This window comes from Pyrgilauda ruficollis, unplaced genomic scaffold (genome assembly GCF_017590135.1).
Source record: "Pyrgilauda ruficollis isolate IOZ18807 unplaced genomic scaffold, ASM1759013v1 scaffold37, whole genome shotgun sequence".
NCBI classification, from domain to species: domain Eukaryota; kingdom Metazoa; phylum Chordata; class Aves; order Passeriformes; family Passeridae; genus Pyrgilauda; species Pyrgilauda ruficollis.
The window spans coordinates 6333027-6353991 of NW_024525156.1; the positions used below are offsets into that span (position 1 = coordinate 6333027).

A 20965-nucleotide genomic window follows, 5' to 3' on the forward strand; every position below is an offset into this window, starting at 1 on the left:
TGGAGTACTTTGGGGACAGACTTTATACAACTATGAGATTAAATTTCTCTCTTCTAAATCTGTACTTAGCAACGTTAGAGTGTACTTGAGTTTTTAAGTGAACAATACCTCATATTTCCCTTATGAATCAGCTAGAGCTTACCATGAGACCCAGCATCAATGCTGAGGATGCTTCAGTGTCACATATATATGGTGCATCCTAGAGAATTGTTTGGATAAACTTTGATTCTTTAATTATTTGTTTTGCACCTCTTGAATCTAGTAGATTTTGGATGAGAATGGTGCCAGCTTCCATGCACTCCTTAGTGATTATGTGGAAAAATTACTACTAAGTTTGGTTGTTGAATTATTACTTGCCATAATGGTCAATTCTAGAGGGAAGTACTATCATGCCCTTAGCGCCCTCAGGGGAAAAGCAACAATCAACTACAGCTGTAGATGCTTTCCAAGCACACAATTAAAACCATTAAGTTTTATTTCTTTACACATTCCCAAGGTCTCTTTGTTTGGACATAGAATCACAGAATCACGGAATCTCTTGATTTAGAAGGGACCTGTCAAAATCAGTCCAACTCTTTCTCCTGCACAGGACACCTCAAAGGTCACACCATCTACCTGAGAGCATTGTCCAAACACTTCTTGAACTCTGTCAGGCTTGGTGCTGTGACCACTTCCCTGAGGAGCCTGTTCCAGTACCCAAACACGCTCTGGGTGAAGAACTTCACACAATATCCAACCTTCGGGTATTGTGGGCACCATAATTAAAGGCAGTTCCTCTAAACCTACTCTGCGGTTGTGTTCAAGTTTTACATCAGCACAGCCCATTTGTGTATATACATGTACACAGAGGTATTTACCACCAAACACAAAGGCATGCTGTCCAACAGACACACAAGTATTTGCAAAAAAAAACCCAAAATCACCTTTAGTTTTGCTCTAATTCTGTTCAGTTATCATACTTGATCTTTAAAAATCTCATTCATTATTGAAATAGTAAAAGTAAAGGTATGTCTGTTTTCATGAAAAATGATCACTGAATTTTCAGTTCAGGCCATACTATCTTAGATTGCTCTTAATATTTTCAATATCATCACAGACATGGAAAATGTTTTAGAGAGAAACATGTAAATACTGAAACACAACTAAAGGAATGGTAGGTGATACTGCACAGTATGAAAATCTTTGTTGAGGGCATCACAAAGATTTTGACTATGTAAAATTTAAAATTATTAAAATAAATGATGCTGATTAATATATAGTAAATTATAGAATCCATAAGGATAAAACATTTGAGAACATCTCCTTCCAACAACTGATGCTGAAACACATGATTTGATACTCCTCCATGTGTTGCCATTGTGATATAGATAAGAACATGAATATTTTGCATTATTAAATGTTTTCTACCCTCTTTAGGCCATGCAAAGTATATTTTTATAATAGCAATCACTTGCTATCTTTCTAGTACTGTTTGAGATTGTTAATAAACTGAAAATTAGAAGGACTACAAAAAAATTACTTGAGATGATGAAAAAGCCAAGGAAATCAGAACATATTCACTTGACGCCACAAGTAAAATGATAATTATGGGCATTAAAAAGAAATCAAAACAACATTCAGTTTGACTTAACATTTTGTAATATTTTGGTCTTTTTTAAAATTGTTCTTAAAAAAGTAGCCAAAAGATTTCGAATGGTAGTGCAGCTAGGTGAAAACAATATGTGTTTTGACAAATGATGCGATTTTTCTCTCTCTATTTTTAAAAATTCAGGAGTGGTTTTTACATCACTTTTTTCCCTGTGTGAATACTCCTGACTACTTCTGCATAAGCCAAAGAGTTTGCCTCTACATGTCAGTTCAATTTATTTGTACAATTTCCCCTTTAGGATTCATGATTTTTCTCATGATATGTAAATTCCTATTGTATAGACAAATAGGGTGTTATTCAAGCAGGCAATTGGCAATCAAAAAGGCAGAAATGTTAAAATTTTCTTGCCAAAGGTCTGAATGATTCTTAAAAAACAATCCCTGTGAAGGTTTATGCAATCAAAAGAGGAAGTAATTTAAATGGTAAGTTTATATGGTGATGCTGCCTAGGGAAAATTATGTTGAAAAAGTAACATCAAGGTAAAAATGAAGTTCCAGACTATCATATCACTGCTCACTGAAGAGGTTCTCATGTCTCTAAGAAATAATGTGAAAAGATTACCATATTATTCTTTGCTCTGCAGCAACTACCTGTTATTTGCTGCAGAATACAAAATATGCCTTTGCTTTAATGATGAAAATTCTTCATATTTTTGTGTGCATTGAGATAGGCAAACCTATCTGACATGAACACTGGAAAGCAATATTCAGCATAAAAAGCAGAATTAAGAACGCACACACACACAAATCAGTAATGACAACTTTTTCTCTAGCAATGAATCTAATGACAATTTCAGGATTCAGTATTTTGCAAGATTGCCAATTGACAAAAAGCCACATTTAAAATGCTCAACTAAAGGCAAATCACATGTTCCTTAAGAAAGAAAAAATGAAAGTATACAGTTGTAGACTACAACTCTTTTGCTATATTGGTTATAGAATCTCTTTCTACTCAAATTAATCAGATGATGCTTTAAAAAGGCTCGAGAGTATTTTACTTCGGCAAAAAATTTCCACATTTCTGTTATTTAAAGTCAAATTAGGACTTTGGTTACTTCCTAATTAACAAAAGAAAGTAATGTAATATATCAGATGATGAAATGCTGTGTGTTTTAACTATATTCCTGTTAGCTAAAGATGAAAAGGATTTACCCTAACCTTGAAAGATATTTATGTCTGGAGTATTTAAATGAGGTCTTCTCTCATGTCTTCTATTTACAGGCAAACCTAGTGCAAAAAACCAAAAAGATGAAAGAAATAGCATAGCTACTATGTTCTGTGGGGCCAGGAAAAACATGTAAATTCCAATTTCCTCTAAATATATTATCAGAGGTAATATACAGACATATATGTATGACTGTCTATATATGTCTGTGTGTGTGTGTGTATATATATATATATATACACACACACACATAATGCACAGACATAAACACAACCACTCCATGGACTTACTAGGATGTTGTACAAATGTAGAAGGTATTTTGGTTTTGCCATAATGCCACAAAGTAATATTTAATTATGGAAATAAATAAATAAATAAATAACTTAATTCCCCTCTATAATTCTGTCTGAAGGAAATGTACATTACCACTCCTAAGTGAAGTGAGGGACTTTCCATCTAGAACCTATAGGGTTCAGTGAATTAAACTGTGCAACTTAAGAACATATTCTCCAGTTAGGCTTTGTTACTTTTGATTCAAAGGTCTCCTGAAGAACTGCTTTGGGTACAAATCTCAGTATGCATGAAACACAACAATTCAAGACTGGTCAGCTGACAGCCAGAATACCTGGGTTGGGGAATAGATTCTGGTTTCTTGGCTCTGGGAGAGAGTATGCTGAGCGTGCCATGACCCAGAGTCGTGGGTTGGTGAAAATCCTCTGTCATCAGTCACACTGAAGCTTGGGGACGCCCACTGCCATAAATCAATCAATCAGTCAATCATTTATCATTCAGGTACTTGCATTTTCATAGTTAATATAAAAATGGGCTGTAGACAATGCCTTCTCTATAATGATACTTTAGCTTCATATTACAGAAGGGAGTTTGTCTTAAATTAATTAATCCTTTTTCTAAGAGGGTGACATATTAATCTGAAAAAGCTTTTGCCAATTGTACAGAAATAAATTAAGCCCCGCTGAAAGATCAGCACTGCAAAGTACATATGCTCATGAATAATCTGAACACATGAATAGTTCCTTCAAGTCAAGCCACTATTTTTGAAGAATTATTATGCTCTGGATTTAGAATTTAGATCTTTAATGTAGGGTTTAAGTTCTGCACAGACCTTTTCACTAGATAAATTTAACCTAAACCAGCTTCCTTTTGAGGGATGTCTAACTGATAATAATAACCTTACCAGAAGAAAATCCAAATGATGTGTCCCAAGTTTACATGATCGGAAAGTTGTAATTAACATTTTTAAAAGGTGAGTAGGTATATTTTATTTCAGAAAAGACTTTAGATTCTAAAAGTCCTTGAGACTAAGGTTTTGAATTTTAATGCTGTCAATTTTCATGGAGCATTTAGTCATAAAGGACTTCTCATAAAGCCATCTTCTTATTATTCTGAAAATCACATGAAAAGCAAGTCTTTTTCTATATCCACATGGCCTTAACTGCTCAGAAGACTTCAGGCAATTCTATGTATTTTTTCTAACCAATGACAGATGAGGCCATCTTCCAAGTGACTCCATTAAATGCCTATCACAAAAGTATCCCTGCTGTAAATGGCACAATACAAACTGAAGGACGACTGCCCTGAACAGCCTCCCTGGTTTCCAGTGTTGGGTGGTATTTTTATTCAGATGGCAGGTGAATGGGACAAACATTTCTAGTATTCCGTGCAGAACAGAAACCTACCACAATAAATGGGAAAGAAAAATATTTTCTACAAATTCATCATGACCTCTACTTACACACTAGAAGACAGAGTAAGTGTAAATATAATGATAGAATGTAAACATATTTTGCTGGAGCCTAAGTGGTTAGGCAAAGCAAACCAATTAACAGAAAACATATTCTTCCTGACAGTTCCTCCAGCTCTTTAATACTATACACATTTAATGCTAATTGAAGCTTGTTTTTAGCTAATAAATTTTCTTTCATGCTAAGCTCATTTAGCACAACCCTTTTGCTCAAATTTCCTCATGTAATTTAACAAGCTATCTGTATTTAAGAGTAGTTGGTTATTTTTTAGAATATTGACATAGAGTTTACCAGCTAATGGAAATTTGCTCTCTTATAGTCAGTCACATCTGTATTTTCTCAGGTGTCCCCAAACATTCAACCAGTGAATACCCTAGAGACTGGAGCAGGGACAGATACTGAGTCAAACACAGGTGCCTTAAAGAAGCCATGTAACAGCTCTTAAGGGGCTAAGCATAAATGGGGCAGGATCTCTCTTTCTAAGTGCTTCAAGCAGCACTTATTTCTCCTGCTAACTCTGTAATACAGGTTGCCAAGACACTTGAAGAGGAGGGGTGTTCCAGGAGTTTGAAGAATAGGAACAAGCTGCGGGATAGCTCCTGTACCTTGTTTTTCCGACGTTTTGAGACACTGACCCACCGATGGGGCTTTGGACCATGGGACCATTAAGGATGGTTGAAAATCAGATTTTAAGTAATTAGATCAGACTCATGAAAACAGAGACAGATGAATGATCATTTATGAATATATGTCTTGCTTGTAGAAAACAAATAAGTTTGAAAATGATGATATTGTCTTCGGGAGACCATATTACCTCTACCAATGAAAAATGTCATCATCTCCTTTCTAGAAATTAATCACACTAATCTAATCACTGTCTATACATAACGAAACCTGAACATTGTTTTCCTCTTGGTGGACTTTTTCAGACTAGATTTCTGTACCAGCTATTGCTTGTAAATTAAGCAGTATATCCAATGAGCTCTTGCATGATGAAGGACCTGCAACTTTTGGGGTGGCTGGCAAATCCTTCATTTCAAGACTAAATTAATTGCTTCCTCTTTGTCTATCAAGCCTTCTAATTTTTTTTCCCTGCAGTTTTAGAACCACAAATATTTATGCAAATCCTTCATTTCAAGACTAAATTAATTGCTTCCTCTTTGTCTATCAAGCCTTCTTTTTTTTCCCCTACAGTTTTAGGACCACAAATATTTATGCGTTTTACAACTTTTCCTTGTTGGACTGTGTTAGGATAGTGCCAACTTAACCACACCAGGGAGCAAAATTGACTTTTTTTCCCTCAAAGCACAAGCCTACAGAGGAGTATCTAACACTATTGCCTTACTCACAGATCTGAAAGCTGTTTACTTTCTATGTCTTTCCCACACCAATCCAGCCTAAAGAGTCGGTGTGTCTCAGTAAAGCCACAACACAGCTTCCATGACCTGGAAATCACCAGACAATGGATAGAAACTGCCAGTGGAGGGTACAGTTTGTGGCACGGCTCTGCAAACACAGTGCATAAGATATTGTGGACTTAAAGAGCACCCACACGAATCCCCAACTCTGGATTTCTGTCAGTGCAGTTTATCTTCTTCTGGCTATAGGATATTCCTTGCTATGTTGAGCAAAATTAGAAAAATGAAAGAGGTTTTAGTGTTTTTGCTGATCCAGTCATACTTGGACTAAATATACTGAATGCTACTATATTAGCAGTAAACATGTATTGCCTTCTTTGCCCATTAATACAAAGAATAACACTTCTATTCATTTTACAATTTATACTTTATTGTGAACCTGTAGCTCTAAAATATACCACAATTTAAACTATTTGCTTATATTGTTTCTAAAAGAGAAGGTAAGCGTTGCTGCTTTCACTTAATTATAATGGGATGCTAGCAATTTCCTTGTATTAGAATACAAAACTGGGTCTCTGTTGGCCAAGTATAGATACTTTGGTATATGGGAGCAAATTGCTGATGCTTATTCAGTGGGATTTACCTGCGCTTCAAAAAAAGGCTGTGCAAGTGCAAGATGCTGCAAAGTGCTGATCGCATTACACTCTACGTTCACTCATTTTTACTGGTACATATGTATTTTAATGGGACAAAACAAAGATTGCATTAATCCAGTATCTTTATATTACATAAGTAGCTGACTATTACTATAATGCAAATTTCTCTAATTTTCCTACCATAAAACCATTGCCATTGCCTTCCAGACAGTGGTTGAACTCAGACGGCCAGCATAAGAGACAGCCTATTACAGGCAAGTTTAAGAAATATTATAATTTTATAAAGATTATTGTATGTATTTCAACAAAAAGGAGTATGTAACATAAACTATCTGAACAATTTTATTAGAAGAAACCATATTTATACAAGGCTTAACAGCACATATAATGGTATGTAATTAATACACAAGTATGTAGCAGAGATTGATCTTCATTTTAAGATTTTGTGTAGGAATTAAGTAATATAGACATTATTACAATTCTCTTCCTGATAATATAGATGACCTGTCTGCTATGACTGTCTGGGAAGCTACCTCTAAAGCTAGCCTGTCCTATTTTCCATATGACAAGTATGTATTTGTGGCCATGGAAAATGCTGTTGTAAGCATGCAAGGTACTTAGTACCTGAGCATGCTTAGTATGTAAGTCCATCACCAGCAGTCACACCAGCAGCCAACAGCGTCCCTTAGGCAGCAGTAAACTCAGCAGCCACACAGCACAACATTATTACCTCCTGCACCGAGCAACCCCAGAAACTGCTTTTCCATCACAGCATATATATACAGACAGAAGGTTGGACATGAGCCAGATATTGTAAGAACCTCTAAGAGATTACGGTGCAGAACAGCTCAGCCTCTACAGTGCAGCCACCCACATGCACAGAAGTCAGGCTACGCACGCTTCCAGTGTGTTTCTGCCTTGGATCAAGAAAAGCCTGCTCATGTTTGTTCCCACCTCATAATGGGACAGTTGAGGACCAGCTTGTTACTTGGAATGTCTTCACATATGGTATCCCTAGGGCTGCCAAGGATGACTGAAAATACTGGAAGTGAACAATGGGAGAGACTCAACAATCATCTTCCTCACTCCTCAGACTTGACACAAGCAGGGCTGAGGCATGCAAAAGAACAGCATTTCACACAGAAGGTCAGCTTCTGCCAGCTTGAGACTTGGTGCATACATTTAATGTAACTAAGCTATTTTCTTTTGCAGAATACATACAACACAGACCACACCACTGTGAACCCTCCCTACTTCACAATCCTTATACCTCAGCCTCTACTAGGGCCTGAACTGAAGATGCCACATGAAGCCTTAGCTTTCTCTGATGAGATTCCAAATACAAATATCACTTACATAAGATGGGACATTCCAAGCAAGAAGACATTGAAGAACTAAATCCGCAGGCTGATACTCACATGGAACGTAATTCAGTTTGGAAATATTCAGCAAGAATTACTGTAAATGTTTTCATTTAGTAAGTAGACACTTAAGTTAAAAAAGCTATATAGAATGTTGTTTCACAGTGTTATATTACTCTACTGCAATTCATTTTCAAGGGGTTAGCAGGCCTTTGGGAATGGCATGGTACTGTGGACTCAACAGACTGAAAACCAAGAACATGATGCCACTGTCTGCTGGCTGATTAGAAACAAAGCTACAGGTTTCTGCCCACCTCCATATGTAGCTGGTCCCTAAGCATCTCTCCTTCAGATACTCTTGTTTACAATCTCATGAGGAAATTTGGGAGCTGAAGGGCTGGAAATCTGGTAATCTCCTCAGAAACGTGAGGAGGTGTAAGAAAGACTGTTCCAGTAGGAGAGCTTACATACAGTATTTGTTCAACGAACAGAGAATTTCACTCTCCAGGGCTGTCAGATCCAGCACATTTTGTATGAATTTATTTCAAAATCGAATTCACATCCCCTTTTCACCACCACACATATTTTCAAAGGGCATATTTATGTTAAAAATAGAAATTAAGGAAAAAAAAAAGAACTCCAAGTATCTGAAACTTTAAACTCCAAGTGAATTTCCAGTGACGTCAACAAATATTTTGGTCTAAAGTCTCTCAGCCCCCAAATTTGGATAACAGTATGAAAGATCTGAAAAAATCTAGAAAAAACCCAATCCTTACCTTCTTGTAGAGACTTCTCAGGTCTCTGTACTGCCACATACTATTGAGGACCTGAGATGCTGCTTTCACCACTTTGGGCGAATGCCTGTTACACACATACATTAAAAAGGGAGAGAGAGAAAAAAAGAGTGAGAAAGAGACTCTTAAGTAAAGGACGCCATTCATTCCACTTTTCAAATGCACTGCTACGAATTTAAACCCACAAATGAAGTGTGTTTCAAGTGTACCGTAACATCTTTGCTTGGCATCATGGACACCAAGGTGTTTTTAGGGAAGGGCAATGTATCTTATTTCCATAGTACTAATCAATGTGAGGGGAAAAAACTTGTGCATCTCAGTACACACAGGGATTTCTGCTGAGAGCAGAGTAAGGGGAACAGGAGGCAGAAATTGGCAAAATTGTTGAGGACCCAACTGGCATCACGTACATCTAAGATATGCTACAACTTTTGGCATAAAGGACAAGGAGACAAAGCAGAATTTCTTTCTCTGCAAGCTGCTGAACTCCAGCTCAGAACAGTGTGCTCAACTCATTAAGCTCCTCTCAGCAGTGGCCAAAAGAAATTCTAGATGGGTGATGAGCACTGGTTTTGAAATGCAGAGCCAAGATGCAGAAATACAACTGATTACAAAAAGTTATGATAAATTTCATTAGGAATCCAAATGTGGACTGGGATTTTGCTCACACCATTATCCTTTAATGACAGGAATACAATGTGGTGTTGAAAACCATGTAACTTCACAAGACAAGTTTTGAAAGAAGATCTAAACTATTGTTACAATCAGCTGGTGTCATACAATCCTGTTGGAATAGGTAGTTAAAAAAAATCTTTAGAAAATAAAGGAAAAAAAAAAGGGGTCAAATAGAAAAGGATCAGGAAGATAACCCAGGCCATTAAGGAAGCATACACTGTGCAGGATCAAAAGTACATATAAAACAGCAGAATGCTAGAAAACCTTGAAAAGGCCAAGGTCCAGAGGGAGGATTGATGGAGTTCGGGGCAGTCATTGAGATGATTTATGTTTTACTCAGAAGAGGCGTATGGTTTGAAACATCAAAGAGAAACCAGAAAACCAGCAACAATCCTAAGTTGCTGCTTTGGGCAGGGGCCAGGCTTTGGTTCATTCTGTGACTTCTGAGAAGAATCACTGGTAGGCTGACGTGCAAGCTGGTAAAGCGCTGTTATGACACAACTGATTTATTAATACAACATTTCCCTAGTAATTTATTTGGTGCTTTTTTCCACTTCTATTCCATTTCTCACCCAGAGTAGAGCAGTAGGTGGGTAATTGGTGAGTAAACAGGGTTTTGATAAGTCCTTTCAAGCATAATTGTTTTTATTATACCTCCAGCTGTACTGGCTAGTGGGGTGCTGGTAAGCATGGAGTAACCAGGAAAATAACTGTGCCAACCACTCCATGAATACTGAGGAGAGACAGGAGCTATGTGAAGCTGATATGGGCTTGGCCAATATAAATAACCTTATGAACACCAGTTCATCATGTGGTCATACAGGGAGACTGTTCAAGCCTTGGGCACATTCCAAAGGCTATCAGGGTCAGCCCCACACTACTGGCGCTGATACATACCAGCATGCATGGCTAGTTCAGTATCCTGCACATTCAAAAGCAGTTGCTTCATATTGGACAAAATTACTTCATACAGAAGTGATTTACTGTATTAAAGTGAGCATGTCAGAATTTTCTATCAGTCCAAGAACCAGCAATTTCGGTTTTCAAACAATGAATTACCAGTAAGAAACCAAACCAAGCCAGCAGCACACAGTACTGACATTTCTGAAAGCTGAAAAATGAACTTTTACTTAAGATGGGCATTTGCAGCACTGTGTGTTGTCAGGTTTTCTTGTTCTAGAACTGTGTAACCTGTAAAAATAATAATACGGGACTGCAGGTCAAAGTACTTGAGAGGAGGGATACATATCATGACATGGAAGAGCATTTTGGAATTGTTCTGCTCTACATTAATTAGAAATAGATGTCTTTCACTGTTATGAGGTATATTCAGACAGGGAATTATGCCCTTGGATCCTCCTGAAACTGCCCATGATACTTCAAAAATTCCAGACTCAACAGGTATTAGTATTCTTTACCAGATAATGAACAGGTAGACAAATGCATTATTCTGAGGAAATACACACTCAACTTAAGAGAAATTATATGAACCTGCTTGCAATGTCAGTACATTTGATCTAGAAAATATAAATAAAAAATTTAGGTAATGTCAGTAACAATAAACTGCAAATATAAATAAATTGGCAGAGCAAGGGGAGCACTCACAGCTGAAATCACATACTTGGTCACACTACTTTTTACCCCTTACAATTTGAATTCAAGAATGTTTCAATAATGAATTTGGCATGAAAGGAAAAGGGTGACAATAGAGGAAAAGAAATGGGATTAAATTATACTGGCAATGCTCCGATCATATAGGCGAGCATAAGTTCTCATACCAAATGTAGGGTGCATAAATCTTTCCTTCAGGTTGTGGCCTGGCTTTGTGGGGCTCTTTAAGAGCTCTGATGCTGCAGTAGGCTGTGTGATGACAGCTCCGAGTAGGTGAACTGATGGGTTTTGTACACTACAGTGAAGGCTTTTTGTTTTCAAACTACCATAGTCCCATTGCACTATACTTCATCAGGTTGACAAATATGAGAACCAGGCTATCTGTTTTAGGCAAAAGAAGGATAAAGAGTGAACTCTTCATGAAGAGCGTGTACATAGCCAAACAGACAAGATGAAACCATAGCTGTTCTGAAAATGTCACAGTTGTGTGCAAGACATTTTTTTGCCTCACAAAGCAGCCTAAAGGCTCTCTCAGAAGCAACCAGTCAGAAAATCCATGGATCTACTACTAAGCTGGTGGCAGGGAAAAGGGTGCTGTGAAGAGGGACAGTGACTTTACATTCTTCACTCCTAGATCAAGAGAAGCAGTACCAGAACTGTGGTGAGGTCCTTCCTTTCAAAGGACCTCTCCACCTGCATGTCACACCTTGTGCAGGGTGCAATCCAACCACTCTGATCCCTAATGTTTATTGGGATCTTCTGCAATTGCTTAGAGGTAGGGGCTGCTGTAGATAATTACTCTTCCTTAAAATGCACATGGAGTGCACTCCCTGCACTGTGGACGGCACATCAAAAGTAAACCAAAGCAGAGGGAGATGTTTGGTATTGCCATTGCCTGTTTCTTGTCACCCTTCACGCTGGGCATGTGATTTCTCTGGAAACGGAAGGATTCAACTCGCGATTGCACAGAGAAGGCAAACACATTCAGGACTAGTAATAACTACTGGAGAGGTTAAAAAGGTGCAAGGTGATTTGCAAAACATACTTGTCTCCTTTACTCTTAGATATGCCAACCAGTTTCTCAATGCCGCCTGCGTCTCGTAAGGCCTTGGCATTCTCCATGTTTTTAGTGATGACTTCATGCAGAGTGCAGCAAATGGCAGTAACGGTGTCATCAGACATGGCCTTGCTCGCTGAGCTGTTGCTGTTGTTAGCGCCTGGCAGTCGGTGGACCAGATCCCTCATGGCATACTTGCCTTTGTTGAAAGAAAACGAAGGGAGAATTCAGAAGATACAGCAATAAAGGGTGACGGAGAAGTACAGGGAAAACACGCAAGGCTAATAGCACCACTTGCATCATTGCAGGTAATTTAATTGGATACTGATATTAATCTGGAGCAAGCCATATTTACATGATTGCATGTTCAAGCATTTCACACATTACGGACCCTGCTAATACTTCCTTACTGCATCAGTCAGAGACTTCGGATATGGCCACATCACACCCGTAAGAGAATGGAACTGTGATGGGAAAGGCCAAGTATATGCACAAAGACAACCTGAATACCACAATTCACATCTCCCACCAAACAACTCACAGTTTGTTACCATAAATTGAATGTGCATCAATTGTTAAAACCACAGCAGTGAACACAAACCCAACGATGTTATTTGTGAAAAGGTCTTCTCTGAAGAATTCTTCCCTGTACAAGGTTAATTCTGTTCTACATGCAGCAATTTAAATGGGTTTAGTAGTGTTTCTTGGACTGTATTGCTCAAGAGGATGCCATCTTTTTCACACATCCTTAGTTGTATGCATGGTACTGACCACAAAAAGAGCCTTTCTGACATCTATTCCAATCTGGCACTGTGCAAGGATTTACTGAATAAAACACTACCCTCCAGAACTTAAAATCTCCTAAAATGAAGGGAATTTTTAAAATGGCCACATAATTTAAATAAAAATAAATTCTGTATGTTATATTTGGGCTTGATGATATTTTTCAACCTAAGTGATTCTAAGATTATTGTAATTTTTTTCATGCTTAAATAAACAGATTTCTTTTTCAAAATTGCACCTAAAAGTCATGCATTGCTTGTAAAAATAATAAAAAAGCAGCTTCTGAGAATATATATATATGGCAGAATAGCCCCAGCACAGATGCACAAGAAGCCTCACATCAGTTCTAGAGGATTGCTGTTATGGTGAATGGCTGCTCAACCCTTCAGTGTGATAAAGAGAAGATCAGAGAAGGTGAAGGCCTGATGGGGTTATTACTGAGGTCAGTGAAACAACTCTGAATCACCTTCAGTGCAGATGTGCTAGGAATTTGCATACAGCAATCACCATGAGTGTATCATGCAGGATGAAAAGCACAGGAAAATTGGGAAATATAAACATAATTAGTAATCTAATCTACATTACATTTTGTGAATGATCAGGTATGATTATTGTATATAATATGGTAATTTAATCAGATTTTTTTTATAACTTAAAAATGTTTACGCATAGTGTTTATGCATACTTATTAAAAATCTTATTTCTGAATTCATAAATTCAGTTGTTTGTATCCATATCTGAAAGCAGAGGCAAGAGGAAAATCACATCTTTCAACTAGCAGACATCGAATAATTTTTATTTCTCACAGTTTTGCCTGATGTGGTGGAACTTCAGTCAGTCATTTGAACAGAATATTCATAATACAGATAAAAACTTAAATCTCTGTACTGAACTGTTAAAGATTGTCAAATAGATTTTGTGGTAATGTGAAGTGTTAGAAAATACTCTATATTATGTAAAGACATTCCTGATTACAAAAATCATTCAACTGTGTACAAAATGTGTACAGTAGGATTTGAATCTTTCCAGTATGCTGCAATACAAATACAAATCCTGCGCTCAAACATTTTTATTTCTTTGAACTTAATATTTAATTTACTTGCACTGTAATGATTTTAAGCAATATTATTAATATCAGATGTAGAACAGTTGTTAGCACCTCTTTCTCTTCCAGAAATGATCTGTTTGAGCAAACTGAAAATTTTATTTTTCCCCACACATTAATGAAACACTGTTGCAGAAAAGTCTGAAATGCTATTTTCACCTGCATCTGTCTGTTCTGTGCAACATGAACACATTAATAGCTGTATATCACTTACAGTGAGTACTTCAGTTTGCAACACATATCAAATTAAGCTGGTGTTTCAAAAAATAAACCATTATTTGATTTAGCTTTTACTCCTCTAGTGCAGTGTCTGCCACTGGTTGGGAGTAAGTATAAGTAGATAAATCAGATCAGTGAGACTTTCTGCTTTACTCTGTGCACACATTCAGAATAGACCAATATTCCTTTTTCTTTCTGGTCCTCACTTAAATTGCAGCAGAGCATCTCAGCACCTCAGTCCTCTGGTGGAATCAGTTCATGACGACAATTTCATCAGCAGCCAAAGATTACCTCTCAGGACACTGGGTGTAAGGAAATCTGGATGGCTGCCCTAAGCAGATTTCTTTTCTGGAACTGGTCTGGTATTCCAGGCAGTAGTATTCACACCAGTACACATGCCTAGACACACAAAATGCTTCTTACAATAAATAAAGGCTTTGGAGCTATCAGGGAAAGTTCAGCTGGAAAACTAAAACAGACACAATCAAGCAGGTTATAAGCATTCTGGAAATGCCAATGCTCAGCAGTTCTAACATTTCTGCTGTGCACACCCTTCAGTAAGGCATGAGAAGATCAAGTCAGTATCACATACTTCAAAACCATAAAACAGGTTTTTTATACATAATGTGTAACAGTGGGATAGTACAGCATTCCTTATTCTGAGCAGTTGCAGTAATTCCAGCCCAACATTACCATTCAATTCTTCATCAGAAGCATATTTAAAGAAAAATATATTCTGAGTGGGTTTGGTAGGGTTTTTTAATTGCTTTCCCCTTCTTTCTCCCCCAAGAATTGCATCAAATTTAGCTTTTGGATAGCAACTACCAGAAGACTCACATTTTGTCACTGTATTTCATCTGTGGCAGCTGTGCAAGCTGGTGTCCAGTTTGGAGACCTCCCTACCAGAACCTGTAATGTCAATGCCAGTCCCCCCTGCCAGGAGCTGCCTGTTGGGGATACAGGCCTCCCTCTCCCTGCCCTGTCCCCAGGAGGCAGCAGCAAAAGGCAGAACTGCTGCTTCCAACAAAGCTGCTCACCCATGTAGGTAAAGCCACCGACCACAATCCAACAGGCATCATGGTCAAGGACATCAAAATGTCCTTCCAGAGGTTCACCAAACACAGGTGGCACACCAGCTGGAAGAAGAAGGGAGCGGCTGAGCTACAAAGCTGATCCAAGTCTTAAAACCTATTAACGAGTGTAACTGTTAGCACATTTTCTGCAGTTGAACTACTTCGAACATTGTGTTAGCTATATGAAAATATATTGAAAAAGCAGGGAATTTTCTTTAATACAGAACTTAACCATGGAATTTGAAAGTCAAGTATAAATAAAGTATATTCTTTATACTGCAAGATGATTTTCTAAAACTATATATGTAGTTAGTTAATAAATCACTGTAGGACATTGACAGAAAAAAAACCCCATTAGTTATTGGTTAACTTCGCTTATCTCAGTTATACTCCCACTTCTTTACTACAGACACGAAGTGTCATGTTTTTTGGCAGGAGCTATAGAAGAAACCTTGCTCTACAGTGGTGAGAATGTGAAGTCCTCCCACAGGTACTGTTGCACCAGCCCGACACAACTGAGATTCTTGACTTCCGCACTGGTGTGTGTTACATTCTGCACTTAGAATTATGTTTGCCTGTGTTAAGAGCCTCTCCTGAAAGCAGACTGAAATGTGCAATGGAAACCAGTGCTGGAATGTCAGCAAAATGTTATCTAGCACTACTATTATCTAGCACCACTAGTAGAAGAGCTGGGCAATTCAGCTTGCAATACAAGAAGCCTCCCTGAATGGAAGAAGTGAGAACTGATGAGGATGCTGGGAAGAGAGGAGGATATGTGTGAGGATTATATTAAAAATAAATAGCCTTGTTTATTTTCATTAGGGTCCACGCAGAACTACTTTCATCTACAAACAAATTGATTTTTTAAATTTATTTTTTGTATTTGAACAACATTACACATTTTAAGAGCCAAAACTGATTTTAAGCTTTTAAAGAGGATTTACATAATATGATTAAACATAGCCAACAGCTTGACAAGGAAAAGAGAAAACATATTTATTTGTCCAATTTTACTCTTAAAGGAAGGAAGAAAGACATAAAAGAGACATAAGAGGAAAGGAGTTACCTTGTGGGTGCTTGGAAGAACATTTTTCAGATACTATACATTTAAAAGTTATTTTTCTAAGATAAGACATCCATCATTTTCATATTAAGAAGGTGATTCATCTAATGCTATGCACTAAGTCTTTGACTGTAAGAGGATAGCATCTGCTTATTATTTCAACAATGAAGATTTAATGTCTTTTCCTTTGCATGATAAAAGCCTCAGCACCTTAATACCTGCCTCCATTGCTTAATTCAGGAAAATTTTCATATCAGAGAATGAAATAACTGTCCTAAGAATGATTCTGCCTTCAGAGCCAAACAGCATAGCAAACTATTCTTCTGGTAGATTAAACCAGAGCAAAATCATCACAGATAAGGTTCTACTTCTGGAAATACTTCCCTACTATTGCCTTGAGACAAATTCGCTGCTGTTGTAACATTGTTGAAACCACTTCCATTTTCACTGATCTCTGAATAATGCCTTTGACACATTGGCAAATTTATTAAATAGTTGTGACATGGTTCCTAGTTTGAGAGTACAAGATTAGGAAAATTGACCTATTAAAGAAACAAGACACCCCAAAGAGATATTAATTCCGAAAAAGACCTCTGTCCTAGAAATAGATCTTTTTCTATAAAAGTAATTGTTCACTATTCCCCCCCCACCAAAGATATCCATTAATTCATATAATGTAGCTAGCTAATATAAAAATGGCAAAATGCCACCATAGTTTGTTGTAAAGACACAGATATCCTATTCCAGAACTACTGGTGCCTGTATGTCAGAATATATCTGAATTTTCTTCTCTTCGTGCTAACATGTGCACTCTACTCAGACTTACATGGTTTTGGGCACTTTCACCACCCCTGTGTTTTAGTACTACTCAACTTCAGTGTTTCACAGACTTATGGAAAGAATATGACTGGGAGAGCTTTTATGATTACTTTCAATCATTACTTAAGAAATGTGCCAAAACTGTCTACTTAATTTTTATGGAACAGATTTTGGTCTTAGGTCAGTGTTAGTTTAATAAATTAGAGTGCATTCATCACATAACAGCAGTGGCAGAAACACGACTATATGTGATGATTCATTCCTACACCACGCTTTCCCTGTCAGATACCACTGTTCTAAGCTGCAATATATTACCACTACTGGCACCTGTAACTCCCTCAGAGTCCAGCTGTCGGTGTTCCAGAGGAGTCCTGTGCGTATTCTGAACACTGGAAATTTTCTACATACTGACGTGCAAGAGGGGGCGTAAGAGCCCATAAAAAAGAATGATTATGCTTATTGCAGTATGTAGCAGACTGGACTTGGACAATACAAGTTACAGCGTAGGCATCAGAGCAGTCAACCTCATGACATTTCAGACGGTAAAGGTGTGTTAGTTTGCATAAGGAGATTTTCTATCACCAGTGAAAGACTCAAGGGAGAAAACCATGCTCAATTTTAAAGACAAAATAGGCTAAGAGATAGGAAATGCTATCATACTGGGTCTTAGAGCCAAACATGTGTTTTTTTGTGGGGCAAGAGCTGGAAGCAAGCCCAAAAAGATGAAGCAGGGTAATAATGCTAGAGCTGCTGAGCCAGGAGTAAAGGCAGCAGATGGAAGGAGACACAAACCTGTATCTTTGAAAGCAAAAAAGACTGCAGTACTGAGGTTGAGAGACACTTGACCCACTGAGTAAATGATTACTCCTCAGACTTTGGGGAGCAGCAGGAAAGGTGAGTGAAGAGTAAGAAAAAAATCCACCTTATGAGGCAACGTTGGTTTATAAAGGTTTGTCACCTTTTGAAAGAAGGTTTATAAAAGAAGATAGAGCAGCACAACCTGAAATAAGGGTCATCAGCCAGCAAAGAGTTTAATGCCCTCTCACTCATCACTAAATGACATGACTGTCTCCAGACAGGCTTTCCACTGCAAGCACCGAGCCAGTGACTTTGCTCTCCATGTGACTCCAGAAGACACAGTCTGCAGCAGTGCCTGCTGCAGGGTGCCTTGCATGTGAGGGACTGCAAGTGCCACAGTTTGCATACAGCAGTATTGCCCTCTTCCCTCTCTCTGGGGGCCCTCATTTGACATGACTTCAGCTGTGGACAGAGCAGGTTTAGGATACTCCAAGGTAGGGTCTACTGTCAAACCCCCATGGCCTGGCCTGTGCTGGCTCATGGTCTGTGATGCTGCTCATCACAACACATCTGTTTCTTATTCCTAAGACCACTGTGCATGAGTTCTTACTGGAAGAAGGAAGTGTAAAAACCCTGGAGCAGTAGGACAGAAAAGCATGCCCCAAATAGCATGAGCCCCACCACTTCTAGCAACTGTCAGAGAATGGATAATTCTGGATCACTTTGGGATAGAAGTGTAAAAAAAAAAAAATCAAACCATTTTCAGGTAAATAGGGGGAAACTTATGTGTCCAAACAGATGGGGGCAATGTGGTTTCAAATTCCTTTGGATACTTGAGATACATGCATGGTTAGTAGAACTATGGAAGACACACAGGCTTCTGGAAAAGCAGATGTAAACAAAATTGGATACCCCTTGGTCCTTAAAGTTTAATGCTTATCACTAGGCACCCAGATATCATTCTCAATGTTTGGCCAAAAATGTTGATTAGGTACTCAGGGCCTTTTACTTCTTATGTTAGTGACATGCACAAACATTTGTAACCTTTGGCACTTCAAAATAAATATGTATTGCACTACATAATGGGAATTGACTATAGTAGTGCAATTATCTCTGTCCAAAAGAACTATCACTTCAGCTCAATAATTTAGAAAGGAAAGAGTGATTAGTTAACTTAAATTGGTTTTAGTAAGCAGCTTAAGCCTTATGGGCTGGAAGCCACTGTTTTAGCTGTTTCACATTAAGCATAACTTGCCAGTTAAGTTGGGATAATGAGTACTTTGAGCTAGAGAACGATACCAGACATAATTTCCTTGCAGTTTTTTTTAAAATTTAAATTTTAAGAGTCTGTAGAGATAAATTATTTTTTGAGAATAAAGGAAGAATAAAATCCATTACATGTACATGCCCTCCTGTGCCCCCAAGGATCCAGGTGCACTTTGCTGATGGCTGCTGAGACTGAACAAAGAACCAGATGGAGGTCTCAGATTCCCTCTTCACTTCAGATAAATGATACACACTTTCAGTTTTTCGCTTTTCAGGTTTTTTTTTTTCTCTGATGACAGGCAGCAAGATTTCCAGACATAAGATTGGTATTTGGTATGGACCAAAACAAAGAGGAACAGTATCTTCCCAGATGCATTATATGTGATGTGTCAGTCATTGGTTTTCTTTTTAAAAAATCTTTTTTTATCAAGAATAAATTCAGCCATCAGCAGTGTAGCATATAAAGCCCTACAGGGAGCAGGAATAGTAATCTTTTACAGTTTTAGGGAAGAAACCCTCAAACTACCACAGAATGATGAAAGCACGTAGAACACCAATAACTGCGTGGCAATGTCAGTTGAGATTTGCTTGTAAAAGAATCAAATATCTAAAAGGGTAACCAATATAGAAGCTTTTATCTTTTGAAAAAGATTAAAGATGTTGGTTCTATATTTTGCAAAAGGTATGAGGAGAACAAGGAATGACAAAGGGCACATCCATAACAAGGATGAAGGAGCAGCATGTATAGAAACTATTAGCATTGCAGAAAGACAAAAGGAAGCATTTTGGTATTTTGAACCTGAACATACCACGGGAAATCACAACTGGGTGCAATGCAATCACTGCTTTTCAGCAATATGCTTTCTCAGACCCTTCACAGATTTTCTTTCCTGTAACAGCATTTTAACTCAGTTACTCTCCTCCTTCAGCCTCTCTGAAGCTTCTCTTTCTGCTTCCAGAAACATAACTTTTCAATTTTGTATGTTTCCTGCCTCCCTCTGGCTGATTACTTTTTTGTGTCCAACTCATCTTCTCAGGGCTACCCCCTCTCCCCTCCACTACATGACTAATAATTTTTCTTCCTTGAGCTGCATCCCCTCAAACCTTTGGGTCTCAGCTGTGAAGTTTTCATTGTCCTTTGCCATGTCTTGTAAATCTCTGCATCTGCCTTGTTTGCCAAGCTTTTCCAATCTCTCCTCATTTTGCTTTAAACACCTACACTTGGATGGTCAGCTAGATGCTGCTTTTGCCACATCCCTGCATTTTCAGTCCCACCCCTACCCACCACAGACTCACGCTTTTTAATGTTCCGAACTAAAAGACATTTTAGCTAGTTTGCAAGCACAGATTTTAGACTCAAAAGTACCAGAGTGTTTAAATACGATTGCTCTTGTACTACTCTTGTTGCCTCTCCTGTATATCTCAATTCCACAGGCAATTATTTAATCTGCTGTTACTTCTAATAGTGATTTTACTCCCTTCTCAACGGCACGCCTTGTTCTGGTTGTCTCTCACACAGTGAGACTACAGATATTCAGACTTTACACCTGCTGATTCATGTTCTAACATGTGCTTTAAAGGCTAGATGCTTGTCTGCACTTTGCATGCAGAAGCACTTCAGCTGGCTCTGTCGGAGGTAATGCCAAAGGTAGAGCACTGCATTGAGACCCTGCTGAACGTCTCTGCCTCTTCCATCTTTGCTGCTGTCCTTTTGGCAGTTTTCATGGGATGCATGCTGCCTGCCATGTGGAT

The 20965-nt window shown here is 38.1% G+C and overlaps 1 protein-coding gene across 1 annotated transcript in view; it reads right to left on the reverse strand.

Moving 5' to 3' along the window:
* Window positions 1-20965, reverse strand: part of CTNND2 (catenin delta 2) — a 522107-nt gene that overhangs the window by 23389 nt on the left and 477753 nt on the right. Inside the window, exons 16-17 of the mRNA XM_041475907.1 lie at window positions 12076-12286; window positions 8727-8811 (exon numbers count right to left, since the gene is read on the reverse strand). Coding sequence (XP_041331841.1) covers window positions 8727-8811; window positions 12076-12286 — 296 coding nt within the window. The remainder of the gene's footprint in view (window positions 1-8726; window positions 8812-12075; window positions 12287-20965) is intronic.